This window comes from Macrobrachium nipponense, chromosome 30 (assembly GCF_015104395.2).
Source record: "Macrobrachium nipponense isolate FS-2020 chromosome 30, ASM1510439v2, whole genome shotgun sequence".
Classification (NCBI taxonomy): domain Eukaryota; kingdom Metazoa; phylum Arthropoda; class Malacostraca; order Decapoda; family Palaemonidae; genus Macrobrachium; species Macrobrachium nipponense.
The window spans coordinates 54,321,369-54,349,039 of record NC_087218.1 but is presented as its reverse complement, the minus strand read 5'-3'; the positions used below and the strand labels follow the sequence as shown (position 1 = coordinate 54,349,039).

General features: G+C 46.3%; 1 protein-coding gene across 1 annotated transcript in view; it reads left to right on the top strand.

The window, feature by feature from the left end:
• Positions 1 to 6,141: 6,141 nt before the first annotated feature.
• The window catches only part of LOC135202521 (BRO1 domain-containing protein BROX-like), a gene marked incomplete in the record, with an annotated part of 38,721 nt that continues 17,191 nt past the window's right edge, over positions 6,142 to 27,671 (top strand). Inside the window, 3 exon segments of the mRNA XM_064231973.1 lie at positions 6,142 to 6,334; positions 16,646 to 16,852; positions 17,115 to 17,210. Coding sequence (XP_064088043.1) covers positions 6,234 to 6,334; positions 16,646 to 16,852; positions 17,115 to 17,210 — 404 coding nt within the window.

The window sequence follows — 27,671 nt, the reverse complement described above, 5'->3', positions numbered from 1 at the left end:
TTAGTAGCAAGACTGCACCTAGGAGACCTACTTTTGGACTGCTGCTTGGAGCTGAGTCTAAGGTGACTTGTCCTGATCGGTCGAGGTCTCCTGGTCATCACCTGATATAATATTCTATTTTTTCTCTAAGTTCTATAAACTGTATTAATCAATGTAAATATTCATAAATTTAACCAACATAAAAATCCCTAAGGCCTACAGATTATCACAAAATGGACATTGCTGTTGAAATTAATAGACATGTTTTTTTTGTTTTTTTTAGTTTATACAAAGTCAAAATAGGTCTTTCTCCTTGCAATAAACTTATCCATCCCAGCGGATGGATAAGTTTATTGCTATTTATTTACATAAATATTTACCTCGAATCCTATGGCACAAAATTTGACATCCATAGCTTTAACCATAGCAACCCGGAAGTCTGAATGCCATAGGCCTAGACCAGCTCTTAGAAAGTTCTTTAATTCTGCCAACACAGATTAATGACACTTCCAGATGTTGATGTCATCTGCATTGCTGCCAGTCGGGTCCAGAAAGTAATGGACAAACTTTCTCTCCATTTGTTAGCGTCAGGAAAAGTACCTATCTTCGACAATAAGATGGCTCCTCATTTTCGCCACCAATACTAGCGTTCGTTTTACGTTGACTGACTGAGCTGGCCTTATGCCACGACGAGTTCTAGGTCTAGGGGCAATCAGTAATTTATTTAGGTTAAGCATCCACCCCCTGAAGGGAAGGGCGCTAAGGAAAAGGCCTCTCGATCATCCAAACGAAATCACCGTAGTGCATACGTTCGGTCCTCGTAGACAACGCTGTCATGAATATCAGTACGGAGAACTGGCTGCATAAGCAAATAGGCTTCCCCCAATTGCAATGCCCGGCATTGCCTAAGGCTCTCCATTCGCCACTGCGGCTCTCTCTCTCTCTCTCTTCTTTGGTGACAGAAAGCCTAGGTATCTTGTAATCTCACAAATTCTCCTCCGAAAATGTCTAACCAGAAAGTGCCAGAGAGAGAGAGAGAGAGAGAGGGAGAAGTGACTTCTACGACCTTCTAAGAGGTGGCTCTTCAAAACCGGTAAGGCGAGCTTTCATTACTCACCTCACAGGTAGAGAAGCACAGTATTATGCCCCTCGGAGTCTCCTTTCATTCGCATTCCTTGCATGGCCGTCCGTCGAAGGCATATTATGCGTGAGGGGGCTTGCACCTCACCTCGGTTTGGATGTGAGTCTATTGTTCCTTCCCTTAGCACCGCTGCGTCTCTCTCTCTCTCTCTTCTCTCTCTCTCTCTCTCTCTCTCTCTCCTCGGCGGTGACTATGCTAGATAAATTATGTGTTAATCTGTCAACTCTCTCTCCTCTCTCTCTCTCTCTCTCTCTTGTTTTCGTAGAGAATGAACTTTCACTCTCCTTCAGTCACATAATGAAGAGGGAACACTATAATGCATAGCTTTATATATATATATATATATATATATATATATATATATATATATATATATATATATATATATAGTATATATATATATATACCTATAATCCGGAATTCACATATTTTCATATATGTTAACCGAAGGGGAATTTTTTAGTCGATAAAAAATTCGTGTGCTCCTGGACACGAACCATAGAACCAAGAATTCAGGAAGTGCAGTGAAGCGCCCTAAACCACAGAGCTATCGATATGTATATATATATATATATATATATATATATATATATATATATATATATTAATCTAACTCCTTAGCTTTCCAAATAGAACGTTATGTAAAAGAGAGGGAATATCGAGGAGTTACTGTAGCAAGTCTGGGTGGGAATAGGGCTTCCGAGATACTTGGCCTTATGCCATCACATGCTCTCTTTCCCTCGTTCCTGGAAACTCTATTGTGTCTCTTGACCTCAGTAGTGAATTGTGTATATTTCAGTGGGTCGGTGTCAGGGAAACGCCGTCTGAACCCACTGCTCCTAGGCCTACAGGGAAAGTAATAATAATAATAATACTTACCGTATTCAACAGGAAAATCAATCGATGCTTCTTAATGAAATCATTGGTCTACTGGTCTGCCATGGTCAATTTCTTTATTTGTATCTTCACCTCGTCCCAATCTGTTTGATAAGTCTCCAGATATCTGTTAAGAAAATGAATTGCTTGATTATTTCATAAAACTAAAAGAAAATCTTTGTCATTTCAGTCATATATATATATATATATATATATATATATATATATATATATATATATATGCTTTTAAAAATCACAGTAGATGCACATGACTTCATTAAATAAGCGATACCACGGGAAAATGATAGGCAGAAATCCAAGCTCTTTCGTCTTTACTAAGACATTGTCAAAGACGAAAGAGCTTAGATTTCTGCCTGTCATTTTCCTGTGGTGTTCGCTTATATATATATATATATATATAGATATATATATATAAATAGATATATATATATATATATATTGAAATTTAGATATCGTACACAACATTTCAGTGGGTATTTGCATGACTTCTATGAGCGTAACTGCGTACAAATGTGCGCCAACCACTTGTGGCATGGCATCTATAGATTCGATTCGGTCTCCTCATTTGTAGACCGAGAGGAAGTATCAATTAAGCCGTCTGAAGAAGAGCATCGGACGAACGCGCCTCAGAGACTTCTGCTACTACTACAGGAAGGAGGTTGTTAACGTTATCCTGTCCCTGTTAATCACAAACATTGTCAAAGCCCTTTCTCTTAAAAGAAACCCACTTTGGCTGGTCTCGCGGGCTGGGAGGGGAGAGGAAGGCTCTGTGCTGGACCGGTTCGTTTGGTCAGTATTTGTTTCTTTACATATTTGTTTTTCATAAACCTTCGTTTCTAGTTAGTATTTTTTATAAAATTCCGTTAGCATCAGATTGTACATTGTAATTTTTGCAGGCACGCAAAATACCATCAACATATTGAAAGTTAAAAATGTGCCACTTGGCACACTTGTTAATCAAGCTGGTCTTATGCCAGCAAGGTCTTTAGCCCCTGGGAAAATTGCCACATACTGAAAAGAAAAGTACAGGCTCGCTCTAACAGCTAAATCTTTCTTCGGGAACTTTTAAACGCTGCTTTGAAATTATGATTATATGTCATCTCTCTGTGAACACGTCCCCTAGACTTATGTAGGACTTATATGTCTTCATTTCAAGGGCTAGTCTTGTACCTAGAAAGCAACTTTCCTGGCTTCGTGGTACAGAACTCTAGACTTAACTCTCTCCAAGATTCTGTGGAGGATAGTTTAAATCGATATCCAAGCAGCCCTGTCAGTCTTTCATGACCTTTACTCGAAAATTATAGAATTCTATACTTTCGTTGGATTTTCTGACAGTTTAAAAATCATATTTGACTGACATGTGACCGCAAAAATCTGTAGGCAGGGATGATACTTATGTCTGAATCAGTTTGAATTTCTCATCTCTTTTTTTTTCTATATTGTTCAAATCTCGTTTGCTTCGTTTCTTTTGAATAACAGGCGATTTCTAACACTTTTTTCCTCGTTATACGTTAGTCACGAGTGTTTGTTTGTTGTTAGACCCAGCCAAATTTCAGCTGACACGGACACTTGCTTCTAGAGCAGTATGTAAGTTGGTAATTTTTGGTAGTGTTTCAAACATTTCTAAACAAAATTTTTAGTGCAAGTGAAAAAGAAAGGAAGAAGAATGGGGTTTAACCATAAGCAATGGACAGACCTTATAGGTTGTGGGTGTCAGGAGAAACAAGCAAGACACGAATTGCAAAGAAACGCGGCAAAAAGAAACAATCAATGTATGTACTGCGCAAAGCGAGAATGACCGATTCCCACAGAATGAATACAAGAAGAGGAGAACAATTTGTTTACATTTCTTGACATCGTCGAGTGATGATGGATGACTGGTAGCAATTAAAATTCCAATGCGTTTGTTCTTTTTAAATTTGAAATTAATTCGCACTGTAGATTGTTTGTATCAGTTACTCTACGGGAATTATTTAAAGAATCTTACATACTTCATTATTTCTCAATTACGAATTTTCACAAATATGTAAGGAATTCGACAGGTAAGGAATACAGATTACTATCTGACCTTCGTACCGACACAAATGAGCTAAATTGACTTTTGAAACTGTAAAACTGTGACTGTCAAGACTTCAACATAATCTCACACCAAACTACTTAGGCCTATAGCTACAAATGATAAACAAACTAAAATCTACAAAATCAATTTAAAGATTCAATCAAATACGAGTGACACTAAAAGGAAACAAACCCAAGTAAGTTCTCGTTGCAGCTAAAACCTCTCAACATTGAAGCCTCTTGTTGGCGCCAAAGTGACACTCTCCTCAATCAGTCTGAAACGTCACTTTGAAGAGGGTGGTCTATGACGAAGGAGGAAGAATGTCGAATTACCGTTTGATTAGATTTTTTATTTGTTTTAAATTTTCTCATTGACATTATTCATTTGGGTTTTGCTGTACCCTAGCCTATTATAGTGTTACGGTGACAACTTAGCTGAGATTTAGAATTCCTTTTCTGTTCTTTTTTTTAGTTTTCTGTAAAGGAAAGCAATTGTGACGGTTATGTTTGTCCGTCCGCACTTTTTATGTCCTCAGATCTTAAAAAACTATTGAGGCTAGAGGGCTGCATATTGATACGTTGACCATCCACCCTTCAATCATCAAACACCAATTTGCAGCACTCTAGCCTCCGTAGTTTGCATGTCATCTAAAGTTAAAGTTAGCCATGATCGTACTTCTGGCACAGCTATAGGTACCAACAACACAGGCCACCACCGGACGTGGCTGAAAGTTTCATACAGCATTATACGCTGTACAAAAAAACTCGATTAAGCCGAAGAAACTTCGGGACATTTTTAACTTGTTTTTCTTTTCCTGGCGAGATATGATCAAATAGATTTACATTTCATTGTTTTAAGGAAGAAAAGTTTAATACATAAAAATAGAGAAAAATAGTATTGTCTGTTGAACTTTGATATAGAGAAAGGGTTCAAGGGGGTGTGGCATACATCCCCTTAACACCTCAAGTTGGTGGAACACCAAAATACCTGTATACGGTTTTTCTTAAAGTCAAAACACACGTAAGTTTACTACCGTTAATGTGCAACTTTAACAATGCCTAATATAAATATACATACCATAAGTATGACTCACAGGTAGGTAAAAGGATATTATGCAATATCAACCAAGCTGATAAAACTCCCATCTAGTTTCCGAGACTTAAGAAGCCTTTTGTTATCGCACTGTACTTTAACAGGATTATGCTGATACAATGAAGTACAATCGGTTGTTCCGTAGTCTTGAAATCGGAAACAGATAACATAAAATCACCTTTGGTAATTAATGAAAGTTAACGTACGTACTGTACTGTGCCACTGAAGTACTTGAATGATTTAGTAGTACTTTGGATGATATATAACTCTCCTACCAGCGATGGCTAATGTTATGACGTTTTATGGTAAGAGGAAATAATCAAAATCTTAAATAGATAACTCCCTAAGTATATGAAGTTATGATGGCTCTAATTTTCAGGTAAGAGAAAAGTAAACGAACAGAAATCGCTATGACGAGTGAACTTCAGTCACGGAGTGGTGAGCAATGTCAATATTGCCAACTGGTAATGTCCATAAACCTTCATGGATTGCTTATTAAATGCGAAATATTTTATGTATCGTAAGTATAATTAGATTTAGATCATGATAAATAAGAATGAAAATAAATTTACCAGAACTATAGCAATTTTATCTACTGTTTTATGGTTCGGAATGTTAAATAGTATAGAAGAACTTTGCTTAACGTCCACCTAATCTCATGGAATGCTTAGTAAATGCGAATAATTTTGTTAACTGGAAGTATCATTGCATTTGGATCATGCTAAGTAGTAAATGAAATAATTTTGCGAATACTATAACAATTTTAGCGATCTATATATTTGACATAGAAAGTTGATTAAATACGATAAATTTATTTACTGAAGTATAATTACATTCAGATAGATCTAAATAACAAAAGTGAATTTTTTAAAAGACCATAATATAATTATAAGACTATTATAACAATTTTAGTTGCCATTTTATGAAGAATAAACTATAAAATAGCTAAGTGAGACTATCCGTATCTGGCAACAATTGTGTTGTGATTGAGAAATGCAGTCTTCCCAAACTTCGTAGGATTCGTCCATCACCCAACGATCGTCTGTCAAGTGTCAACCTTCAATCATGTCCCACTGGTTTCACAGGAACCCCTTGAAGGCCACGTCTGAGGTCAAGTTCGACCTAAAACTGGTGGCGTCTGACAGCCAGGCCTTGAAGATATGCAGGTGAGGGCGACATTGGCCCCAAGGAATCTAAGGCCTATGTTGGAACTGTCAAATGGCAGCTTATTGTACTACCCATTTTCTCGTTGAATTTGTCTTTCGTTTCATATGCGATTATTTTGATCTGAGTGGATAATTGATTGAGATTAGGTGAAATTTATAGACAGAAGAGGAAAATGTTGGCCAATCCACCGATTGGCACCTTAGGCTTGGACTAGTAAGGAGCCTACAGATGTTTACGAGGCCTAGGTCTTTAAGTCTATTTTTCAGATAAATTTAGGCCCTACTACTATCTGTCTTTCTTTTCAAATTATGATTATTTGGAACTGTAATTTATGCAAAGTGATGACTGGATGAGATTCATTGCCAGATTAGGCCATCCCAGGCAGCACTCTAGGTTGAGATCACCGTAGGCTTTTAGCGTAGATGATTACTACCTAGGCATACCAAGCCTATAGGCGAGTATGGCTGTTTGTAACACATGAATTCTAGTTATTTTACTGTTTTTTCATTTGTTTTGAACGAATAGGTATATTGAATGTTTACTACGCAACCCTCCCCTCTCTCTTCACTAACTACGCGTATATTATGATATTCTGTAATAACACTTGAGCGATTTTTCTTCGTCTGTATGTTAGCGAGATGTTTTCCTTGTCTTTTCCTCATTGGCATGATGAAATTCTTGCCGAAACATACATAAACATACGCAAAAGCAAGCGAATGTCAGAGGTGAAATGGAACGTGTAGACTACTTGAAGTCTGTGATCGCACTAAATCATGACTGGACTTGGTAGCTGAGCCTGAAGTCTCCTTCTCGACTCGGGGAATGTCTACAGATGCCATTTCTCCCAATTTTCTTTGACAATAATTATCAAAATTTACGATAATAGAAGAAATATTGCATTTTCTTATACGGATCAATGTTTTATGCTTATTGAGTTAGGTTAACTCATTACCCTGTAACTACGAAAGTAAGAGGAATTTTGAAGAAATATTACGTATACGTATTCTCAATTGCCATATGAAGCTCCATGAATTTTTTCATGACTGCATTTTTCGCCCTATACCACCATATATAGGGGTTCCGGCCGGCCCCCTTAAGATCAGAACCACTAGGCTCAACCTTGAAGTACTATGTCTAGCCTAGGTCTGTGTTTCTAATCCCCATTAGAGGGTCAGTGGCACTACCCCTCCTAGAAGGATTAGAAGCACAGGCCCAGGTAGGCTAAGCTCCTACGTTTGTGCCATCAGTCATTATATACTTAAGTTTCTTTGCAGCATCCCTTCGACCCTTACCTAACTGGAACTCCATTCATTTGTTACAGTACCTCCTTTCATATTCTTTCGTCCATCTTCCATTCCACCCTCTTCTAACAATTGTTTTCTTCCTGTTACACCTTTGTAAACTTTTACTCCCAATTTCCCTGTCAGCGCTGAATGACCTCGTGGAGCACCGACAATTCTGCGCAGGACAATTCAGTGCCGACAATTCAGCTTAATTCAGTGCATGACGATTCAGCTTAGAGACAATTCTGTTCATGACGATTCAGGCCAAGGACTATTCAGCACAAAGAAATTTTGCAAAATAAAATAAAAACATGGAAAATTAAGAAAACAGTTGTCAAATTAATCTTTTATTTGTAACATTGAATTTTAAAAAGTAGACAAAAATATTTTTGTTCCGACACGGCATACAAACCTTCGGTCCTTTTACAATAGGAAGGTACTAGCGGCAGCTGGATAGGTCGTAAGCTTTCGAACAAGGGGTTCGGTAGTTAACTGCTTGTCCGACAGGCGCGCGCGCGCGACTGGGAGGTAAACAAATCACTTTTGCTTTCGGCCTCGCGGTGGATGGACGTGTTGTTCGACGCTCTCTGCCCGCTTCTCGTCGTTTGCTTTCTGAGTATTTGGTTGTAATTGTGTATGAAAGAGTTATTGTAAGTACAATTATTCTCTTTTTTCATATTAATTGCTGCCTTCAATTATTGATTATGATGGAATCTCCTCGCCCCGCTACCCCACGGAGACTTTGCCCGGGTATCGAAGGGCGTAAATGCGGGAAGTTCAGATCGTTCCCGGAGATTGACCCTCATATTTTGTGTGCTCGGTGTCGGGGGCGCGAATGCACCCGAGCCGAGCCCTGTGATGTGTGTATTGATTGGTCGGAGGCGCAGTGGACTTTGTATGAGGGCAGGAAGAAGCGAAGGCCTGCAAAGGAGTCGTCGGAAAGCTCTCCCGCGACTCCTTTGGTGACGGACACTTCGTCTTCTTTCCTGCCGCCCGCTCAACTTCCACGTCTCGCGCCTTCCCTTCGGGGGGGGTTTTCTAGGTCTCCTCTCCTGACGTGTCGAGTGTGGAGGAGGGCGCTAGATACCCTGACGTAGAGTTGTACTCTGGGTCCTCTATCCGTTCGTCTTCGCGCGAACGGGCAGAGGATCCTTCTAATCACCCGACTTTTGCCTCCTCAGGTGCGGTTGCCGCGAAGGATGACCTCGGACAGGTGTGGGCATCGTTGGGGCTGCAGGGCGTGCCGAGTGTCCAGGGGCTGCTCTATCATCTCGCTGGCTCCGTGGCGGTCACCCATGCAACGGTCACGACCACCACCACGACCCTTACAACCCCTGGCTATGCTTCACCTCCTCACCCTGGTGTACACCCAGCACGCGGTCTCTGTAACACCCACTACATCGGTGCAGGGGCCAGTCGCCGTAACTCGGGGGAGTGTGATGCCGCCACCTGGGTTTGCCGTGCTGCCGCGACCGGACTTCATGTGCCCGAAGAGCTCGCCCCTGGACCTCCCACCGGTACCTAGGATGTCTGTGCCGCTGGTTCGACCACCTGTACCGCCCACACAGTCTGCCGTACCTGCCGTGACCACCGCTGCTGTACCTGTACCTGCTCCTGCTGTCTCGTCTGCCGTTCCTGTGATGTTCGCACCTGCCGATGTTGTTCCTGTTCCTGGCGCCGCTGCTCCCGATGCTGGTCTGTTCGGACAGGTACGTCCGGGCCCTGTTGCTTCGGCAACAGCAGCCCCGGCTCCGTCCTGGATGACAGATCTGACGTCGGTCCTGAGGAGGTTGACGAAGAAGAAGAAGAAGAGGAGGAAGGTGTCGTCGTCGTCTTCATCGTCTTCTTCGTCGTCGTCGTCGTCTGCCGCCTCTTCCCCTTCTTCTTCTAAGGCTCCCCCGCCGAAGAAGAAGAAGGTCGCCTCCCCCCCCCCTAAGAAGTCTCCTTCGGGAACTTCTAAGGGCCCGTCTCGCTCTGGTGAGACGGGGGGTTCTTCCGCTGGTCGCCCTGCTCCTTCGGGAGCAGGACCCGTCTCTTCTCCCGCAAGGAAGAAGACTACGGGGACCAGAGGGGTGCCGGCTAACACCGGCACCTCCTCACCTGCTGTCAGTGGTTCGGCCACAGCAGCAGGGTCCGGCTCGGCCGCTCGTTCGCGAGAGGTACCGAGTGTACGGTCGCCTACCAGCGACCGTGCAGCCAGGAACCAGACCTCTGAGTCCGCTCAGCGTCAGGTTCACGGCACGGAGCGGAAGACTGGTGACAGCCGCTCACGCGACTCTCACCAGGCCAGCTCTCGCTCTCGCGGCGAGCAGCTGGCTACCCGGGCGGACGTGACGGTCCATGACCGGCCACGGGCTGAGGCTGGGAAGAGGTCCCCCCGTTCGCCGGCACCAGCCACGGCTGGTACCAGCGAACTGACGCACCGTGAGGATACGCACCGATCTCACCGTGACAGTGGAGCTCGCCGGTCGCCTGACCGTCGCTCTCACAGAGAGCGATCGGGTACGGCGACCAGCACCAGCTCCTCTGACACACGAGACCGGGGCCGCTGTTCTCGGTCCAGCCGTTCTCCACAGCGAGACGGCTCGACTAGGTCTGCAGCTCGATCGCCACCGCGGGTTGACGATCGCCTGCAGTCCTCCAAGCCCGCTGGTTCTACCAGCGAGCGAGGAGAGAGCGTCAGGTCTTCCTCTCCCATACCTTCAACCTCCTCGGGTTACACCGGGAGGGGCGAGGTATTGAGGAGTGATCGTGAGGGGTGCGCCCCTCAGGATCCCGCCACCGCGTCGTACGCACCAGGCTCGGTTCTCGGACCAGCCAGGTCGTACGCACAGGTGGTTGGAGGAGACCGAGAGGGGGCTGTCGCTGCTCCTCTCCTTGAGGGAGGAGGGTCTCGGGAGGTGCTCCTGTTTGAGGGACTGGACGGTCCAACTCCGCAGGATGCAGTCACTCCTGAGATCCAGAGGAACTTTGCCGAGGTTATTGCGCTGATTCGTCAGCACAACGACCTCGGGGAAGGATCGCCGCTCCCACCATCCGAGCCCACGTCCAGGCTCGAGTCGTTCTGGGGCCCGAAGAGGGAACCCAGACCGACGGTGGGTTTGCCGCGTTCGGAGCTTGCGACATCAGTGCTGGACCAGGTTGAATCGCTTGTCTCCGGACAAGACGGTTCGCTCAAGTCTGGCAGGTCGAGCAAGCTGCTTCCACCTCTGCTACGACAGCGGCGGTTTTACGTGCCATCTGAAGACCCGATGCCGCCCAAACAGGTGAACCCGGAGTTAGCCAGGCTGACTCCGGGTGTGTCTCTGCAGCAGCTCCTGTCCGAGAACCTGTGGTTCTCGCAGCAAGAGGCACTCGGCCTGGAATCTACCGCCATGGCAGCTTTCCAGGCCGTCTCCTGGCTAGATCTGTGGTCCCTCACAGTATCTAAGGTCGCAGCCAACTCCGGGGGAATTTCTCCCGAAGATGACTCGGCCTTCAGGAGAATTTGCCAGTCTGGGGGAAGAGCCATCTCCTTCCTTGCCCACCAGACGGTGAACCTGTGGGCCAACCTGGTTCTCCGACGAAGGGACGCTGTCCTTACTCGGGTTTCCAGGGCGGCCGGGCGTGAAGCGGCGTTGGGACTTCGAAACGGACCTCTACGGAGTTCCACGTCTCTCTTCCCAGGAGAGATGGTGGACGCTGCGGTGGACAGACGGCGCACTGACGACAGTGACCGTCTGGTTCACCAGGCAGTCTCGAAGGCTTCTGGGCAGCCTCGGACTGCGGCCAAGTCTAAGAGCTCGGCTAGCGCTTCCTCGGCGGCTAAGACGGTTGCTGCGTCGAAGCCCCGGGAATGACTCTGTCTTCTTCGACTTCTGGCAAGGGGAGCCGTAACCAGCCCTCCTCCCAGCCCTCCTCATCCCGTGGATGGAGGCTCTGGGAAGAAGTCGAAGAAAGGGGGGAAACGCTAGGGACGGCGTTCCCCCTCACCTGCTGCCGGAATGTGGGGGGTGCCTGGCCAGCCATTGGGCAACTTGGCAGCGCTACGGCGCCGAGACCTGATTGTAGATGTCCTTCGGGAGGGATATCTATTACCCTTCGAATCTCGGCCACCCCTCACCTCCAACCCGGTCCAACAGCAGTCGTACGTTCCAGGGTCATCGAAGGACGTAGCACTGAGACAGGAGATAAAGACCATGCTGAGCAAGAGAGCTGTAGAGATCGTCACGGATCAGTCACCGGGCTTTTACAGTCGACTCTTCCTGGTGGAAAAGTCTACGGGAGGCTGGCGCCCGGTGATAGATCTCTCTCCCCTGAACCGGTTTGTTCGCCAGACCCGGTTCACGATGGAGACGGCACGCTCAGTGCTCGACTCCATCAGGGAGAACGATTTCATGCTTTCAGTGGACTTGAAGGATGCGTATTTCCAAATACCCATTCATCAGTCCTCCAGAAAGTACCTCCGCTTCATCCTCGACGGGACGGTGTACCAGTTCAGGGCACTGTGCTTCGGTCTCTCAACCGCCCCACAGGTGTTCACGCGAGTGTTCACTCTGGTGTCTGCTTGGGCCCATTCGCACGGGATACGTCTGATGAGGTATCTCGACGATTGGTTAGTCCTGGCGAGCTCCCGCTCGCAGTTGCTACAGGACAGGGATCGACTGCTCGAGTTCTGTCGCGATCTGGGGATCGTGGTGAACTTCGAGAAGTCCGATCTCGAGCCCAAGCAGAGGATGAAGTACCTGGGTATGCTGATCGACACGGTAGCAGGGCGAGTCTTCCCCGCAGACTCGCGGATCAGCAGATTCAGGGAGGCAGCCAACCAGTTCCTGTCTCGGCAGGAACAGGTAGCTCAGCGATGGCAAGTCGTGATCGGACACCTGTCGTCGCTCGAGAAGTTAGTCCCTCACGGGCGTCTTCACCTGCGGTCTCTTCAATGGAGACTAAAGGAGAGTTGGTCGCAGGCGACGGATCCCCCAAGCTTTCCAGTGTCACTGACACAGGAGGTGAGGCAGGACCTAGCCTGGTGGCTGGACGACAGGAACCTCTTAAGAGGAGTGCCTCTGCGCACTCCCCCCCCGGACATGCAGCTGTTCTCAGACGCATCGACCGAGGGATGGGGCGCACACCTGGAGGAGTTGCTGACTTCAGGAGTGTGGGACGAGAACGACAAGCACCTTCACATCAATGTACTGGAACTCAAGGCAGCGTTTCTCGCTCTCCAAGAGTTTCAGGACCGCTTGATGGGACACTCAGTGGTGTTGATGTGCGACAACACCACGGTGGTGGCTTACGTCAACAAACAGGGGGGCCTAGTGTCTCTCCCGTTGTACCAGTTGACTCGGCAGGTGCACGAGTGGGCTCAGGCACACTCAATAGAGCTGTCGGCACGCTACATTCCAGGAAGAGGAATGTAGTAGCAGACACGCTCAGCCGTCGGATCAGGTGATAGGGACCGAATGGTCTCTACACCAGGACGTGGCGGAAAGGCTCTTCGACCTGTGGGGGCGACCAGTCGTGGATCTGTTCGCCACCCGGCACAACAGGAAGCTCCAGGTGTTCTTCTCGGCCGTGCCGGACCCATGGGCAGCTGCAGAGGACGCTCTTCAACAACCGTGGGACAACCTCTTCGCCTATGCCTTTCCCCCGTTCAGCCTGATTCGCAAGGTGATCAGTCGAGCACTGGTCACCCCGAATCTCAGGATGATCCTGGTGGCTCCCAAATGGCCACAGGCCATTTGGTATCCGGACCTGCTGGCTCTTCTCGCAGGAGAACCGAGAGAGATTCCCCCTTGGCACAACCTTCTCGCCCAGCCACACGTCGAGCGGTACCACCGAGCAGTCCAGTCCCTACGTCTTCACGGCTGGCTGTTATCCACCATCTCTTGCGAACGAGAGGCTTTTCTCGTAGCGCAGCAACAGAGATGGCTGGAAACGTCCGTCAGTCCTCTGCCGCAGCTTGTGTACCAGGGGAAGTGGGCCGTCTTCTGTGGTTGGTGTCGTAGACGGGGTCTATCTCCTCTCAGAGCCACTCTTCAGCAGGTAGCGGATTTCCTCGTTTTTCTTCGCCGAGAGAAGCTCCTCTCAGTCCCCACAGTCAAAGGATACAGAGCCGCCTTGGCCCTCGTCCTGAAACTGAGGGGGTTGGACATCTCGAACTCGTTCGAGATCTCCTTGCTTATGAGGAGCTTCGAAAGGTCTTGCCCACCCAGGGAACTCAGGCCCCCTGCGTGGGATGTGACTCTCGTCCTTAGGAGTTTGACTCGAACGCCGTTCGAGCCACTCCGGGAGTCGTCAGACAGGGATCTGACCCTCAAGACCCTCTTCTTGCTGGCCCTGGCATCGGCGAAGAGAGTAGGGGAACTTCATGGTCTTTCCTATGATGTACGACACTCCAGGGGATGGGGATCCGTGACGCTCGATTTCGTCCCGAACTTCGTTGCGAAGACTCAGAAACCGTCGGTCCCTGACGACAGGTTCGAGTCATTCACGATTCCCTCCCTAATGGACTTCACCGATAATGATGCGGATGAGATGCTGCTTTGTCCTGTGAGGGCGCTACGGCGCTATCTGAAGAGAACTCGACACCTCAGGCCTGAGTGTCGACGCCTCTTCGTTAGCACCGTGGGGTCACCAAGAAAGAAGTATCAAGAACACTCTTTCTTTCTGGCTGCGTGAGGTCATCAGGAGGGCGTATGAGGCTGATGGTAGTGACGACATCCGTACGTCCCGTCCGAGAGCTCACGAAGTCAGAAGTATTGGCCCGTCGTTGGCGTTCCGTAAGAACTTCTCCGTGGCGCAGGTCCTGAAGGCAGGGGTCTGGTCTAACCAGACTACCTTTACGTCCTTCTACCTTCGGGATATTGCCCACAGGTCCTTGGATACATTTTCCTTGGGACCCGTGGTGGCTGCTCAACAAGTTGTGTAGCTAACCCAGACCCTCGCAGGCTGAACAGCATCGAGTCCTGGTGTGACTGTGTGGATGGATGTGTGAGTGAGTGAGTGACTGGCTCTCTCTTCCCATCTTTTCCTTCCCCTCTACCTGTGGGCAGAGGGCCATGGTCGTCACTACGCTGGATGAGGACGAGATGCAGGTGAGCTATATGACAGAGCCCCATCCTATCCCTTTCACTAGGGATAGGAGCAGAATATCCACCACTTCCTTCTACAAGGGGGGGAAGTGGATGCCTACAAGAGTCAAACCCATGACTTTATATTTGCTCCTGTACAGGAACAAGTTCTTACATTGCTGGTACGAAGAGATACGCATGCCTCTCTCTTAGTACTCGGTCCAGAGGTCTGACCATTGATCCTGCGGTGCACACCCCGATCAATCGGACAGAGGCTTGGATCCCTCCCTCGCTCTTACGACCAGGGAGGCTTCCAAGGTTGGGCGAACACCAGTCTGTTCACAAAAGACTCAGATTCCTCCCACCAAGAAGTGAGTCTTCCTATTGTAAAAGGACCGAAGGTTTGTATGCCGTGTCGGAACAAATGACAATTTGTCCAAAATTGCATTTTTCCTAACTATACAAACCTGAGGTCCTTTTACAATAGGAAGGTACTAGCGGCAGCTGGATAGGTCGTAAGCTTTCGAACAAGGGGTTCGGTAGTTAACTGCTTGTCCGACAGGCGCGCGCGCGCGACTGGGAGGTAAACAAATCACTTTTGCTTTTGGCCCAAGCAAAAACTGCAGAGTGAGGGGTGGCATGAGGTGGGGCTATGTGTAAAAGGACCTCAGGTTTGTATAGTTAGGAAAAATGCAATTTTGGACAAATTGTCATATTGAAATGACATACTATGAAATATTCCTGTACAAAAATATTCATAGTAATTCATTTCTGCAATTCATGAGGTAGCTTATATTTTGTAAGTACATATTCCATTTTGTTTACTAACTGGCATTTTTATTGTCTTAGCTGTTCTCTGATAATTTGCTTTTTTTCTGGAATCATGTCCAGCTCTGATTTTCAGTATCCTTTTCTCTGCGTTGTCTTGCTCCAATTTCAAAAACTCCACATCCTTCACAGAACATATGAATAATAGAATGTGATCACGACCTTTCTCTGAAAAAATCCGCTCCTTGGTTTTTTTTTTTTTTTTTTTTTTAGCTCAGCAAATGTTTGTAAAAAGAGCTACGCTCCAGAAAAAAGTTTAGAAGAATACCAGTGTAATTATTATTCGCTTGTTGTTATAGCATAAATAACAACCGTCAATTGTTTGATGGTTGAAAATGTAAACAATCTTTGATTATTACCAATATTTTTAACTGCAAGTAGTTAGTTTTGTTTTCTGTCACCAAATCAGAAATAAATGAGTATAATTTTCAATATCTTATTTCAATACATATCATATTTCATTTTTTGAATTTCAAAAATTATTTACAAATAAAAACTAATTTGATCACTGTTTTCTTGATTTTCCATGCTTTAGCTTTACATATTTTGCCAAATTGTCTTTGCACTGAATAGTCCTTGTGCTGAATCATCATGCTGAATTGTCGGCGCTGAACTGTCCTACGGGGAATTGTCGGCCCACGGACCTCGTAGGTCCCAGACATTTTCCTTTGGCCTAAATTGTATACTCTATTCAATTCTATTCTGTGCTTCTTATTATGCTGGTATCATCCTTAGCCATGCCTTATCAGTCCGGCTGTGTCCAGCTGTATAATTTTCTTTAGGAAATGCAAGTGACAAGAACTTGTAAAATAAGTTTTTTGTTCTGTATCATTGTCAGTGGTGGTTCTGTTCCCATGCCATAACATTAAAAACGCTGTAAACCAGAACATCATAAAAAAAAGGGGAGTAAATTACAGTACTGTAAAACCAGGTATGGCACCATAAAATCAGGTTCATGGCACTGTGAGCCAAGCTGCATAAAGTCAGAACGCTGTAACCCAAAACCACTATAGCCTGTGGACTGCCTATGTACAAAGTATACATGTATACAGAATATCCATTTTCCTACAAATGCATCGGTATCTTATTCTTTATTATGTATTTGATTATTAGTACATAGTTATTTTCTCAATTCCTTTTTTGGCAGTGATCTGAAGCAAGCTAGAGCCAGATTGCTAGAACTCATACCAGATGCTAACCACGAGATTGACGTTGTGGAGCCTGCACTCACTCTTTACCTGTCTCTGTTGCGAGGGACAATCGAAGCTCCCGAAGGAGAGCATACGGGTTGGAGTAAGATCCGGCATGCGATAAGATTTCGATGGACACATTCCATGTTGGGAAATACCCCAGAGTAAGTTTTACCCAAAATAAAAGTGTCAGTTTTGTATGTTTATGTTCAAAATTTAATTTGCAGAATTATTGATTAGATTCTGTAATGATACAAAGTACTATGTACATGACCATTTTGACTCATAACTTCATGAATGGACAATAATAATGTCATTAGTGAGAATCACGCTGTATATTTTTTCATTACTTACTTTCAGCGGCAAATGGTCATGATTCATGTGTAACTGCTGAAATTTGTTCACATTTATTCATTTTATCTTTAGGTCACACTATGATGCAGTGTTTGAGCTGGTATCGATTCTTCAGAATGCTGCCTTTTGGTACATGAAACATGCTTCCAAAATTGCTGCACAAGAAGAGTAAGTATCGTATGTTTGTTTCCTTTAATATTTGATGCATCAATACTATCATGGTAATACTCATGCTTGTTAAATTATTTTATGTACAGTATTTGTTTTGAAGTTACCAATCCTTCTCTGTTAACGATTTGAAAGTGACGTCATATTAGTAAGTTTGCTCAGCCCGCTACGTATGAGCTGTTTACAGTTAAGCTGAAAAATGCAGATCAGAATTTGGAAAATGGGAGGTTGTAGTTTATATTTTCAGTTTTCATCCCAATTAGTCTTGTTAATAGTATTAGAAAAATTACAGCACTGTGACCTGCCTATTGCTTGCTTCCATCATTACTGACCCTTAAGACAGTTTTCATTATGTTGTCCATTATTTCACAGTATATATGGTTCACTTAATTATATGTGGAAAAATATTGTATTTCCCAAGAACTTTATAAGAACAGTATTATAGAAAATCAAATCTTGTGCTGAAAGATATGAGCACTCTAAGATGTATGGAGATATTTCTTGTTATTTATGGGGACTGCTGAAGTCTTGGCAAGCACAACTAATTGAATGATTAACCTTATGGTAAAGTACTGTACTGTATTAATGTATGAACGGATTGCAGATAGTTGAAAGAATACTTCTGTATTGCAATGGAAATGAAAATGTTCTTGCCTGTTTAATCAACTTTAGATCATGCTTTCTTAATGATTATTTTGTTCATGAAACTTACCTGTCAGATATATATATAGCTGTATTTTCTGAAGTCCGACAGAATTTTAAAAACTTCCGACACACGCAGTGGTCGGCCAGGTGGTTAGTACCCATTCCCGCCGCTGGGAGGCGGGTATCAGGAACCATTCCCATTTTCTATTCATAATTTTTCTGTCGCTGGTGCTGAAAACACCTGTTTTCAGTACCTCCGTCTTAGGATTTTGGAAACTTCATTGCCGCTAAGTATCCTAATTGTCTTTTGATTTACAGTAATACTTTGGGTTACGAACCGATTAGTATACGAATTTTTTAACTTACGAAGTGACGACCTCATTCTGGAATACGAATTTCACTTAGAATACGAATGCGCGAATTTCCATCATGGGAGGCCGCCTGATTTGTTTACATCGGATGAGCGTGGGATCTGCGAACGCATTTTTTTCGGCCAAAACTTAACGCCTGCTTTGTTTACATCGGATGAGCGTGGGATCTGCGAACGCATTTTTTCGGCCAAAACTTAACGAGGGTCACGTGACTTCCTCCTACGCATCCCTTGACCCTTTTTAAACCATAACTCTTTCAATATCTCGCTGGCGGTAAGATTGAACGCATCTGTCCGTGATACGCTCTCAAATTTGCTTAGTGATTTGCGCACGTGTTGTGTTTTCCGAATAGTGCTTTATACATTACTATTACCCAAATACTAAAGACAATGGCTCCAAGATGACGAAGGCAAGCAGCAAGAAGGAAAGCATAAGAAAGAAGAGATGATTACAGTCGAAATGGAGAAGGAAATTATCCAAATGCATGATAAAGGCGAGTGCGTGAAAGACATTGCAGCATTCTTCAAGCGGTCGCAATCAACGATCTGCACTATTTTGAAGAAAAAGGAGAAATTAAAGCCTAAAGCATCAAAAGGTGTTCACAGTATTGACGAAACAACGGCCTTATATTCTCGACGATGTAGAAAATTTGCTCATAGAAAAATATTTTTTTCAAAATTGTGAAAGACAACATAGTGTTGCGTAAGCGTAAAATTAGTGATCGTAGTGAACGGTGCTCTCTAGAGAAAGAACCAGAAAGTCTTCCAGAAGTGTTCACGGAGGGAGATTTCCCCCAAGCCCTAACCTCTCCTCCTCACCCTTCCCCTCCTCCCGTCTCCGTCAAGCCAGCAGCCACACTCGCCAAAGGTAAAGTTCAGGTTTTACTGTGCATGCATATTAAATCTAGTGATTTATATTTATTTCATTTCTTCAATTTTATAATTTTATGTAATTCCTACACGAATTTTCAACCTTAGTGAACAAAAATAAATGGAAAAATATGAATTGAAATGGTTATTCATGGTCGGGTGGAACGCATTATTGCTTTTTATAACATTCTTATGGGAAAATCCATTTGGGTTACGAATTTTTTAGTTACGAAGCAGGTTCTGGAACGGATTAAATTCGTAAACCAAGGTATTACTGTATTTACTTGGATTTGTGGGATTTGTGGCTAGGCATACGCTATCTTAAATTGATTTGAATTTGATCATGCATATTAAATCTAGTGTTTATTTTGTTCATGAAACTTACCTGACAGTATATATATAGCTGTATTTCTGACGTCCGACAGAATTTCAAAATTCGCGGCACACGTAGTGGGGTCGGTCAGGTGGTAGTACCCATTCCCGCCGCTGGGCGGCGGATATCAGGAACCATTCCCATTTTCTATTCATATTTTTTCTGTCGCCGGTGCTGCAAAACATCTGTTTACAGTACCTCCGTCTAGGATTTTTTCATTAACTCGCTTAATATTATCTGGATTGACTTTTGGTATCGACTTCTGGATTGTTGGATTGGCACGCGGAATAGTGGATTGGTTTTTGATTTTGGATTGGCTTGTCTAGATTCAGTATGTCTGGATCAAGTTCGGGAAGTTACAGAGTGTGTGTGAGGAGTGAATGTAAGGTGAGGCTTCTTAAACCTTCAGTGATCCTCACACAGTTTGTATGGATTGCAGGGGCATGTTTGCGTGGCGGATGATCGGTGCAATGAATGTAAGGATTTGGATGATGATAAATGGAGGATGTATGAGACCTATCGGCGTAAATTAGAGCGCGATGAGTCAGGAGTAGGTCTTCCTCTAAGGGCAGCTCTACTAAAGGTAAGGATAGTAACATTTCTCCTCCTCTAACACCAGTAGATTTGCCCAACCTAATCCTGTTTGTTGCCTTCGGGCCCCAGTGCTGTGTCGGGAGAAGGTAACACCCTTTCTCTGATTCTAGAGTCTATTCGTGCTCTCGAATCTAAAGTTTTGGCCCTAGAAACCGGCCCAGTGAAAGTTTGTGTCAGTGCCCCTAGTGTTGTGGAGGGGCGTCAGATCGGCCCCATAATGCCTCTAGGCCTAGACCTCTATCGACTCCCAGGACTCAGGAGTGGGTATGTCGAAAGCCGCAAGAGGGTTACGGGGGCTCCCCACCGATCTGGCGTCCCTTCGGCAGGCCTTGTTGCTAAATCCCAGGCTGCCAAGGAGCGCGCACGAGCGCGTATCCTGAAAGATTGCTTTTCGTCCTCCGAAGCGTCCTCCCCGCGCAAGGGGTGGAGCGCTCGGAGAGACTCGCGTCCGTTGAAAAGGACTTTTCGCTTTGAGGACGCTTCACGTCCTATGTCTCCTCTTTCGTCAGAGGACGCTTATGACGCCTTTCCTCCTCAGAAGAGAGGAAGGCGTTCTACCGATGACGACGTTAGTTTCCACGCACAGGCGTGTTCACCTGAGAGGCAGATAGCTGTTCCTGCTAGAAGGAAGGAGGCGTCCCCTCGCCCCTCGCCTTCTCGCAGTCTCAGTCCTGCCCCTTCTTTTGCTCCTTCGTCACCTACGAAGGATCCCTGTGTCCCTTCAGGACCAGATTACGTCGCTGATGGCTCAGAGGACTTGCCAGCAGCAGTCGAGTCTAGGCGTAGGAAGGACGTTCGGCTGCCCGTCAAGAGGACGAAGCGGCTCATTATTCTCTCAGCTCGCTCGTCTCTCTCTCCGCCTCCGGATCGTCAACGTTCTCGCTCTCCTAGCAGATCCTTTTACTCGCTCAGGAGAGGACGCTCGTCAAGACGCTCGGCGTTCGAAACAGGACGCTTTACGCTCTCGGCAAGTAGCGGTTGAGGACGCTCGGCAGGACGCTCGGCGTGCTAGACAGGACGCTTTGAGTTCTCTTCAAGACGCTTTTAAGGACGCTCGGCAGGACGCTCGGCGCGCGAAGCAGGACGCTTCTGGTCATAGACAGGACGCTTTTGAGGACGCTCCGCAGGACGCTCGCCGTGTGAAGCTGGACGCTTTTCGAGCGAAGCAGGACGCTTTGGAGCCTGCCAAAGCAGGACGCGCTCTCTAAGCAGGACGCTTTTGGCGCTGCTCTTCAGGAAGCTCGCTCTTCCTTTCGAAGGGGAGCTTCGGTTAAGACGGTTAACTTGGCTTCTAAGGATGCTTCTCTTTCGGAAGATGTCGGGCATCTAAAGAGCAACGTACGGCTGCTTCCGTACCTGTAGGGGATACCTCCAACCAACGGAAGTCTTTATTCAGGATTGACAGCTAAGGGACTTACTCCCTCTCCTGATAGGCGTTCTCCAGTTCCTCTTAGGGAGGAAGGGGAGCATAGTGGTCCGGGGAGTTCCGTAGAGGAAGAACAGCCGGTAGCATCAGCTGTATCGGACTACAAGGTTCTTGTTAGGCTGTTGCGTTTCAGCATTCGGAGACAAGTTCCAGCCTACAGCCCCTAGTCCTCCTCCCTCACTACTTTCGTCGTCCTAAGACCGTCAAGACCCTGAATTCGTCGAAATGAAAAACGTCTCTGTCGACCAAGAGGGCGTTTAAGAAACTCCAAGACTTTATGTCCAGAAGGAAGGATCAGGGCAAGACCACTTTCGCCCATCCACCCTCTAGACTCGCAGGGAAAGGAGGAGTTTGGTATGAGACCAAGGAGGATGTCGGGATAAATAAAGGTCCCTTCGTCCGCGTTGGGGGACTTCTCCAGTTTAGTGGACGACCAGAGGAGGTCTCTATTAGCGTCGGCTAAGGTGACCTGGACTCCAGTTGAGACTGACCACCACTTGAAGGGTCTTCTTCGTACCCTTAATGTTTTAATTTCCTAGACTGGTGTCTGGGAGTTTTGGAACCGGCAGTCTAGAAGTCCTGATTCCTCTCAGTCTGGGGAGCTGTCCAGCGTGTTGTCATGTATGGACAAGGCCGTCAGGGATGGTTCGGAGGAGCTAGTTTCGAATTTTGGAACTGCTTTCCTAAAGAAAAGAGCATTGCTGTGCAATTTTACGGCTAAGTCGGTATCTCCGGCTCAGAAAAGCGGATTTGCTCTTTGCGCCTCTTTCGGACCATCTCTTCCCCCAGGCTATGGTTAAAGGATCTTGCACAGAGCTTGCAAGAGAAGGCGACCCAGGACCTCTTGGTTCAATCTTCAAGACGTCCAGCGGTTCCTTCCACATCAACTTTCAGCAACCCCCGAAGAAAGTCAAACCCTTTCGCGGGGCACCCCCCTCGAGAGCAGCTCCCCGAGGAGAGGTTTTCAAGAGGAAGAGCTTCATTCAAACCGAAAAACCAGCCAAGCAAGAAGATCTCGTCCTTCAGACACCAGTCGGGGCCAGACTGGAATTCTTTGCGGAGTCTTGGAGGCAGAGAGGAGCGGACCCTTGGACCCTCAAGATAGTAGACGGGGGTACAAGATCCCTTTTCTTTCATCCTCCTCCTTGACTTCGACTCCCCAGAGAACCTCTCTCCATCCTATCAGGGAGAGAAGAAAGAAAAAAAAAAAAAAGGGTTCTTTTCGATCTCTTAGACCAGATGGTCGAAAAAAGAGCGGTGGAAACAAGTCCTGGACCTAGAGTCACCGGGCTTCTACAACAGGATTTTCCTTGTGCCAAAGCAGTCATCAGGTTGGCGCCCGGTCCTGGATGTGAGCAGGCTAAATCTTTTTGTAGAAAAGATAAAGTTCAGAAATGGAGACGCCTCAGTCGGTGCTGGGAGGCATTGAGACCTGGCGACTGGATGGTGTCTCTAGGACCTGCAGGACGCATACTTTCCACGTCCCAGTCCCCCTCTGGTCAAGGAAGTACCTGAGATTCGTCTTGGACAACAGGGTTTGGCAGTTCAGAGCCCTTTGTTTCGGTCTCAGCACGGCCCCAATGGTTTTCACAATGATTATGAGGAATGTAGCGAAGTGGCTCCATTCGTCAGGAATCAGGATATCCCTCTACCTCGACGATTGGCTGATCAGAGCGTCGTCGAGGCAGAAGTGTCTGAAGGACCTTCAGTTTACGCTAGCCCTAGCAAAGTCTCTGGGTCTGTTGGTCAACACCGAAAAGTCGCATCTGACCCCGACACAGTCCATCGTGTATCTGGGGATTCAGATGGATTCAGTGGCTTTTCGGGCGTTTCCATCCCAGGAACGTCAGCGACTGGGGTTTAGAGAAAGTCGCAGCATTCCTAGAGAGAGAAGCTTGTTCGGGTGAGGGAGTGGATGAGTCTGCTGGGCACCATTTCCTCACTAGAAAAGTTTGTCTCGCTGGAAGACTGCACCTCAGGCCTCTTCAATTCTTCCTTGCGGAAGAATGGAAGTCGAAAGGGGACCTGAATGCGATCCTAAGGATCTCCAACGATGTAAGAGTTCACTTAAGATGGTGGCTCGACCCTCAGAAGTTACGAGAGGGCCTCTCCTTAAATCTTCTGAGCCCCGACCTAGTGTGTTCTCAGACGCTTCCACTTCCGGTTGGGAGCAACACTAGGGGGGAAGAAGTGTCAGGCTCCTGGAGAGGGGAACAGGTAGCCTGGCACATAAATGTAAAGGAACTGGCAGCGATATTCCTGTCGCTGCAGTTCTTCGAAGAGAAACTGTCAAGCAAGGTTGTTCAAGTCAACTCGGACAGTACCACAGAGCCCTTGCGTATCTAAAGAATCAGGGAGGGGACTCGCTCCAGATCCCTTTTTCTCCTGGCGAAGGAAGTTCTACTATGGGCAGACGCAAGGCACATCAAGATCCTGACAAGATTCGTGGCAGGGGTTCAGAATGTCAGGGCGGACCTTCTCAGCCGCCGGAATCAGCTGCTGCCAACAGAATGGACCTTGCACCAGGAAGTCTGTCAAAAGTTATGGAAATTGTGGGGACGTCCTCTAGTAGACCTGTTCGCTACATCGAGGACGAAGAGACTCCCTCTGTATTGCTCCCCGGTTATGGACCCGGGGGCAATTGCAGTGGCGCGTTGCTCTGGAACTGGACAGACCTGGATCTTTACGCCTTTCCCCCATTCAAGATCATGGGGGGGGGGGACGTAATGAGAAAGTTCGCAGCGTCAGAAGGGACAAGGTTGACTCTGATTGCTCCAATGTGGCCAGCAAGAGAGTGGTTCACAGAGGTCATGACGTTCCTTGTGGACTTCCCAAGAACGTTGCCCTGGAGGAGAGATCTACTCAGACAGCCTCACTTCAAAAGGTTTCAACCAAAACCTCTCCGCTCTGGCCCTGACTGCGTTCAGACTATCGAAAAGCTGGCCAGAGCGAGAGGCTTTTCAAAGGCAGCTGCGAGAGCAATCGCTAATGCTCGAGAGCCTCTTCAAGAGCTGTCTACCAGTCTAAGTGGTCTTCCTTCAGGGCATGGTGCAAGAAGAAAGGAATTTCTCTTCCCACGACCTCTGTGAATCGATAGCAGATTTCTTTCTCCATCTAAGAAATGTGCAAAAATGGCAGTTCCTACAATCAAGGGTTATAGGAGTATGTTGTCTGCCGTTTTTTCGCCACAGAGGAATGGGACCATTTCGACAATAAGGATCTGCACGATCTCTTAAGGTCGTTGAAACTACCAAAATTCCACAAGCAAGACCGCCCTCATGGAATTTAGATGTGGTATGAAACATCTGATGCTTAGTCCCTGAGCCTCTCCACGAAGCTTCTCTAAGGGACTTAACGAGGAAAAAACGCTTTTCCTAACTTCTCTGGCGACGGCGAAGAGAGTTAGTGAAATCCAAGCGTTCAGTAGCCTAGTGGGTTTCAAGGGAGACAGCGCTGTCTGCTCGTTGAACCCTTCTTCTTGGCTAAGAACGAGAAACCCGTCTAATCCTTGGCCAAAGAGCTTCGATATCAAAGGAATATCGAGTCTCGGGGTCAAGAACCAGAGAGAGGACCCTGTGCCCTGTCAGGGCTCTTCAAGTTCTATGTGAATAGGACTAGAGAGATAAGAGGGTCCTCAGGTAATCTCTGGTGCTCGGTGAAGAGACCGGATTTACCTTTGTCGAAGAATGCTGTTGCTTTCTTCTTGAGGGACGTCATTAAAGAGGCTCATTCATCTTGCCAGAAGACTGATGAGCCTCTTTAAAGTGAAAGCTCACGAGGTCAGAGCCGTAGCTACCTCTCTTGCCTTCCAAAGGAACATGTCTATCAGAGATATTCTGATAGCACTTCTGGAGGAGCAATTCCGTATTCGCCTCACATTACCTCCGGGATGTGAGGACGATTTACGAGAACTGTAGTTCTTTGGGACCTTACATTTCGGCAGACACAGTTTTGGGGGCTGAAGGTAGCTCTCTCCCTATCCCTTAGCTTAGTTAGGTTAGTTTTTTGTGTTTTGTGGTTGATGGTGAGATCTTCTGTGAAAATCTCCCATTCCATAGTGTTAATATCAGGGGTTTTTTGCGTTAGTTGGTCAGGTGGTGGTCGGCTGCTGTGTTACTGCCATATGTTTGCTAGATGGTCTTGTCACATCGTGGTCACGCTCCCGTTGACAGAGCATCCAGAAAGCACCAGCACTACAGGTCAACACCTGGCTGGCAACTCTGATAAAGCATAAGCAGGCTTTTGGTGACAGTAATCACATAGTCTACTTTGCTATCAGGTAAGGAACCAATAAGATAATCTTTTATTTTATTTTAAATTTCCTAAAAAATCCTAGTCTGTCTCTACCCACCATCCGAAGGTGTGATTCAGCTATATATATATCTGTCAGGTAAGTTTCATGAACAAAATGTTATTGTTATAATACAATTAAGTTTGTTCATACTTACCTGGCAGATATATATACTTAGAGTGCCCACCCTCCTCCCCTCAGGAGACAAGGGCCATGAATAAATATGATAGAAAATGGGAATGGTTCCTGATATCCGCCGCCCAGCGGCGGGAATGGGTACTACCACCTGACCGCCCCACTACGTGTGCCGCGAATTTTTAAATTCTGTCGGACGTCAGAAATACAGCTATATATATATCTGCCAGGTAAGTATGAACAAACTTAATTGTATTATAACAATAACATATTTAATTTCATTCTTCAATTTTATAATTTTATGTAATTCCTACACGAATTTTCAACCTTAGTGAACAAAAATACAAATGGAAAAATATGAATTGAAATGGTTATTCATGGTCGTGGAACGCATTATTTGCTTTTGTTTTTATAACATTTCTTATGGGAAAAATCCATTTGGGTTACGAATTTTTTAGGTTACGAAGCAGGTTCTGGAACGGATTAAATTCGTAACCCAAGGTATTACTGTATTTACTTGGATTTGTGGGATTTGTGGCTAGGCATACGCTATCTTAAATTGATTTGAATTTGATTCATTTTTGCATAAAATATCTGAATCTAGTTAGGCTAGTTCAGACGGGGTTGTCTGCAAAGATAGGGTGTGGCTACCGAAAGCTTCGGTAGATCCGCACTTGGTATGTATGAGGGGTATGGGTCTTGCTTCTTTGTTGAGATTTGTCATGTAAGGAGTGTGAGACTTGTCTATTCGTAAGGAAGACGTATGATTCGTATGTACGCAATTATCAGTAAAACATGTCTAATTCCGTAAGGAAGACGTATGATTCGTATGTACGCAATTAATCAGTAACAAAAGTCAGGGTAGTGAAACCTGCTAACCTTCCTGTAGACTTTATTTTGCCTAACCCTGTAGTATGGCCTACGGGCTATGAATATGTCTACGAGAGGTGCCCGCTCTCCTTCATTGCTGTGAAGTGCTACTTCTGTAATTGTTACTCCTAACCCTGCAGTGTTGCCTTCGGGCCCTAAGCAGTGCTGTAGAGGAATTACCCTTTCTCTGATACTCTTTCGATTCGTATCTTAGAATCGAAAGTGCTTGCTTTAGAGAGTAAAAGTGAAGTGCAGAAGTGCAGTGATACCCCTTGTGTAGTGGAGGGTGCGTCAGATCGGCCTCGTTTCGCCTCTAGGCCGGGACCTCTGCTTGACTCCCAGGACCCGGGGAGGGAGCATGTCGAAAGCCTAAGGAGGGTTACAAGGAACCCCCACCGATCTGGCGTGCCTTCGGCAGTTTTCTGATGAAAATCCCAGACTGCCAAAGTGCGTGCGCGCGTGCCACGAATCCTGAAAGAAATTGCTTCTCGTCCTCCGAAGCGTCCTCCCCATGCAGGGGTTGGAGCTTTCGGAAGGACCTCGCGCCCTCTAAATAGAAGCTTTATAGAAGAGGACGCTTCACGTCCTCTCTCTCTCTTCTCGTTATGCGTTTCAGTGAGAAGTAAGAAGGCGAACGTCGCCTGAACTCGTGTCCGTCTTTCCACCGAGAAATACGTAAAAGAAGTCATAGTAGCAGGAAGCTTTTGAGAGCGGACGCCCGGGACGCTCGGATGGACTCCAGGCGCGCGCGCGTGCACGCCAAGTGCGCGCCAGTGGACGCCGAGCGCGCTCCAGTGGACGCCGAGCAGCGCTCCAGTGGACGACGAGCGCGAGCCAGTGGACGCGAGCGTGCACCAGCGCACGCCAGGTGTGTCGCCTGGCTGAAC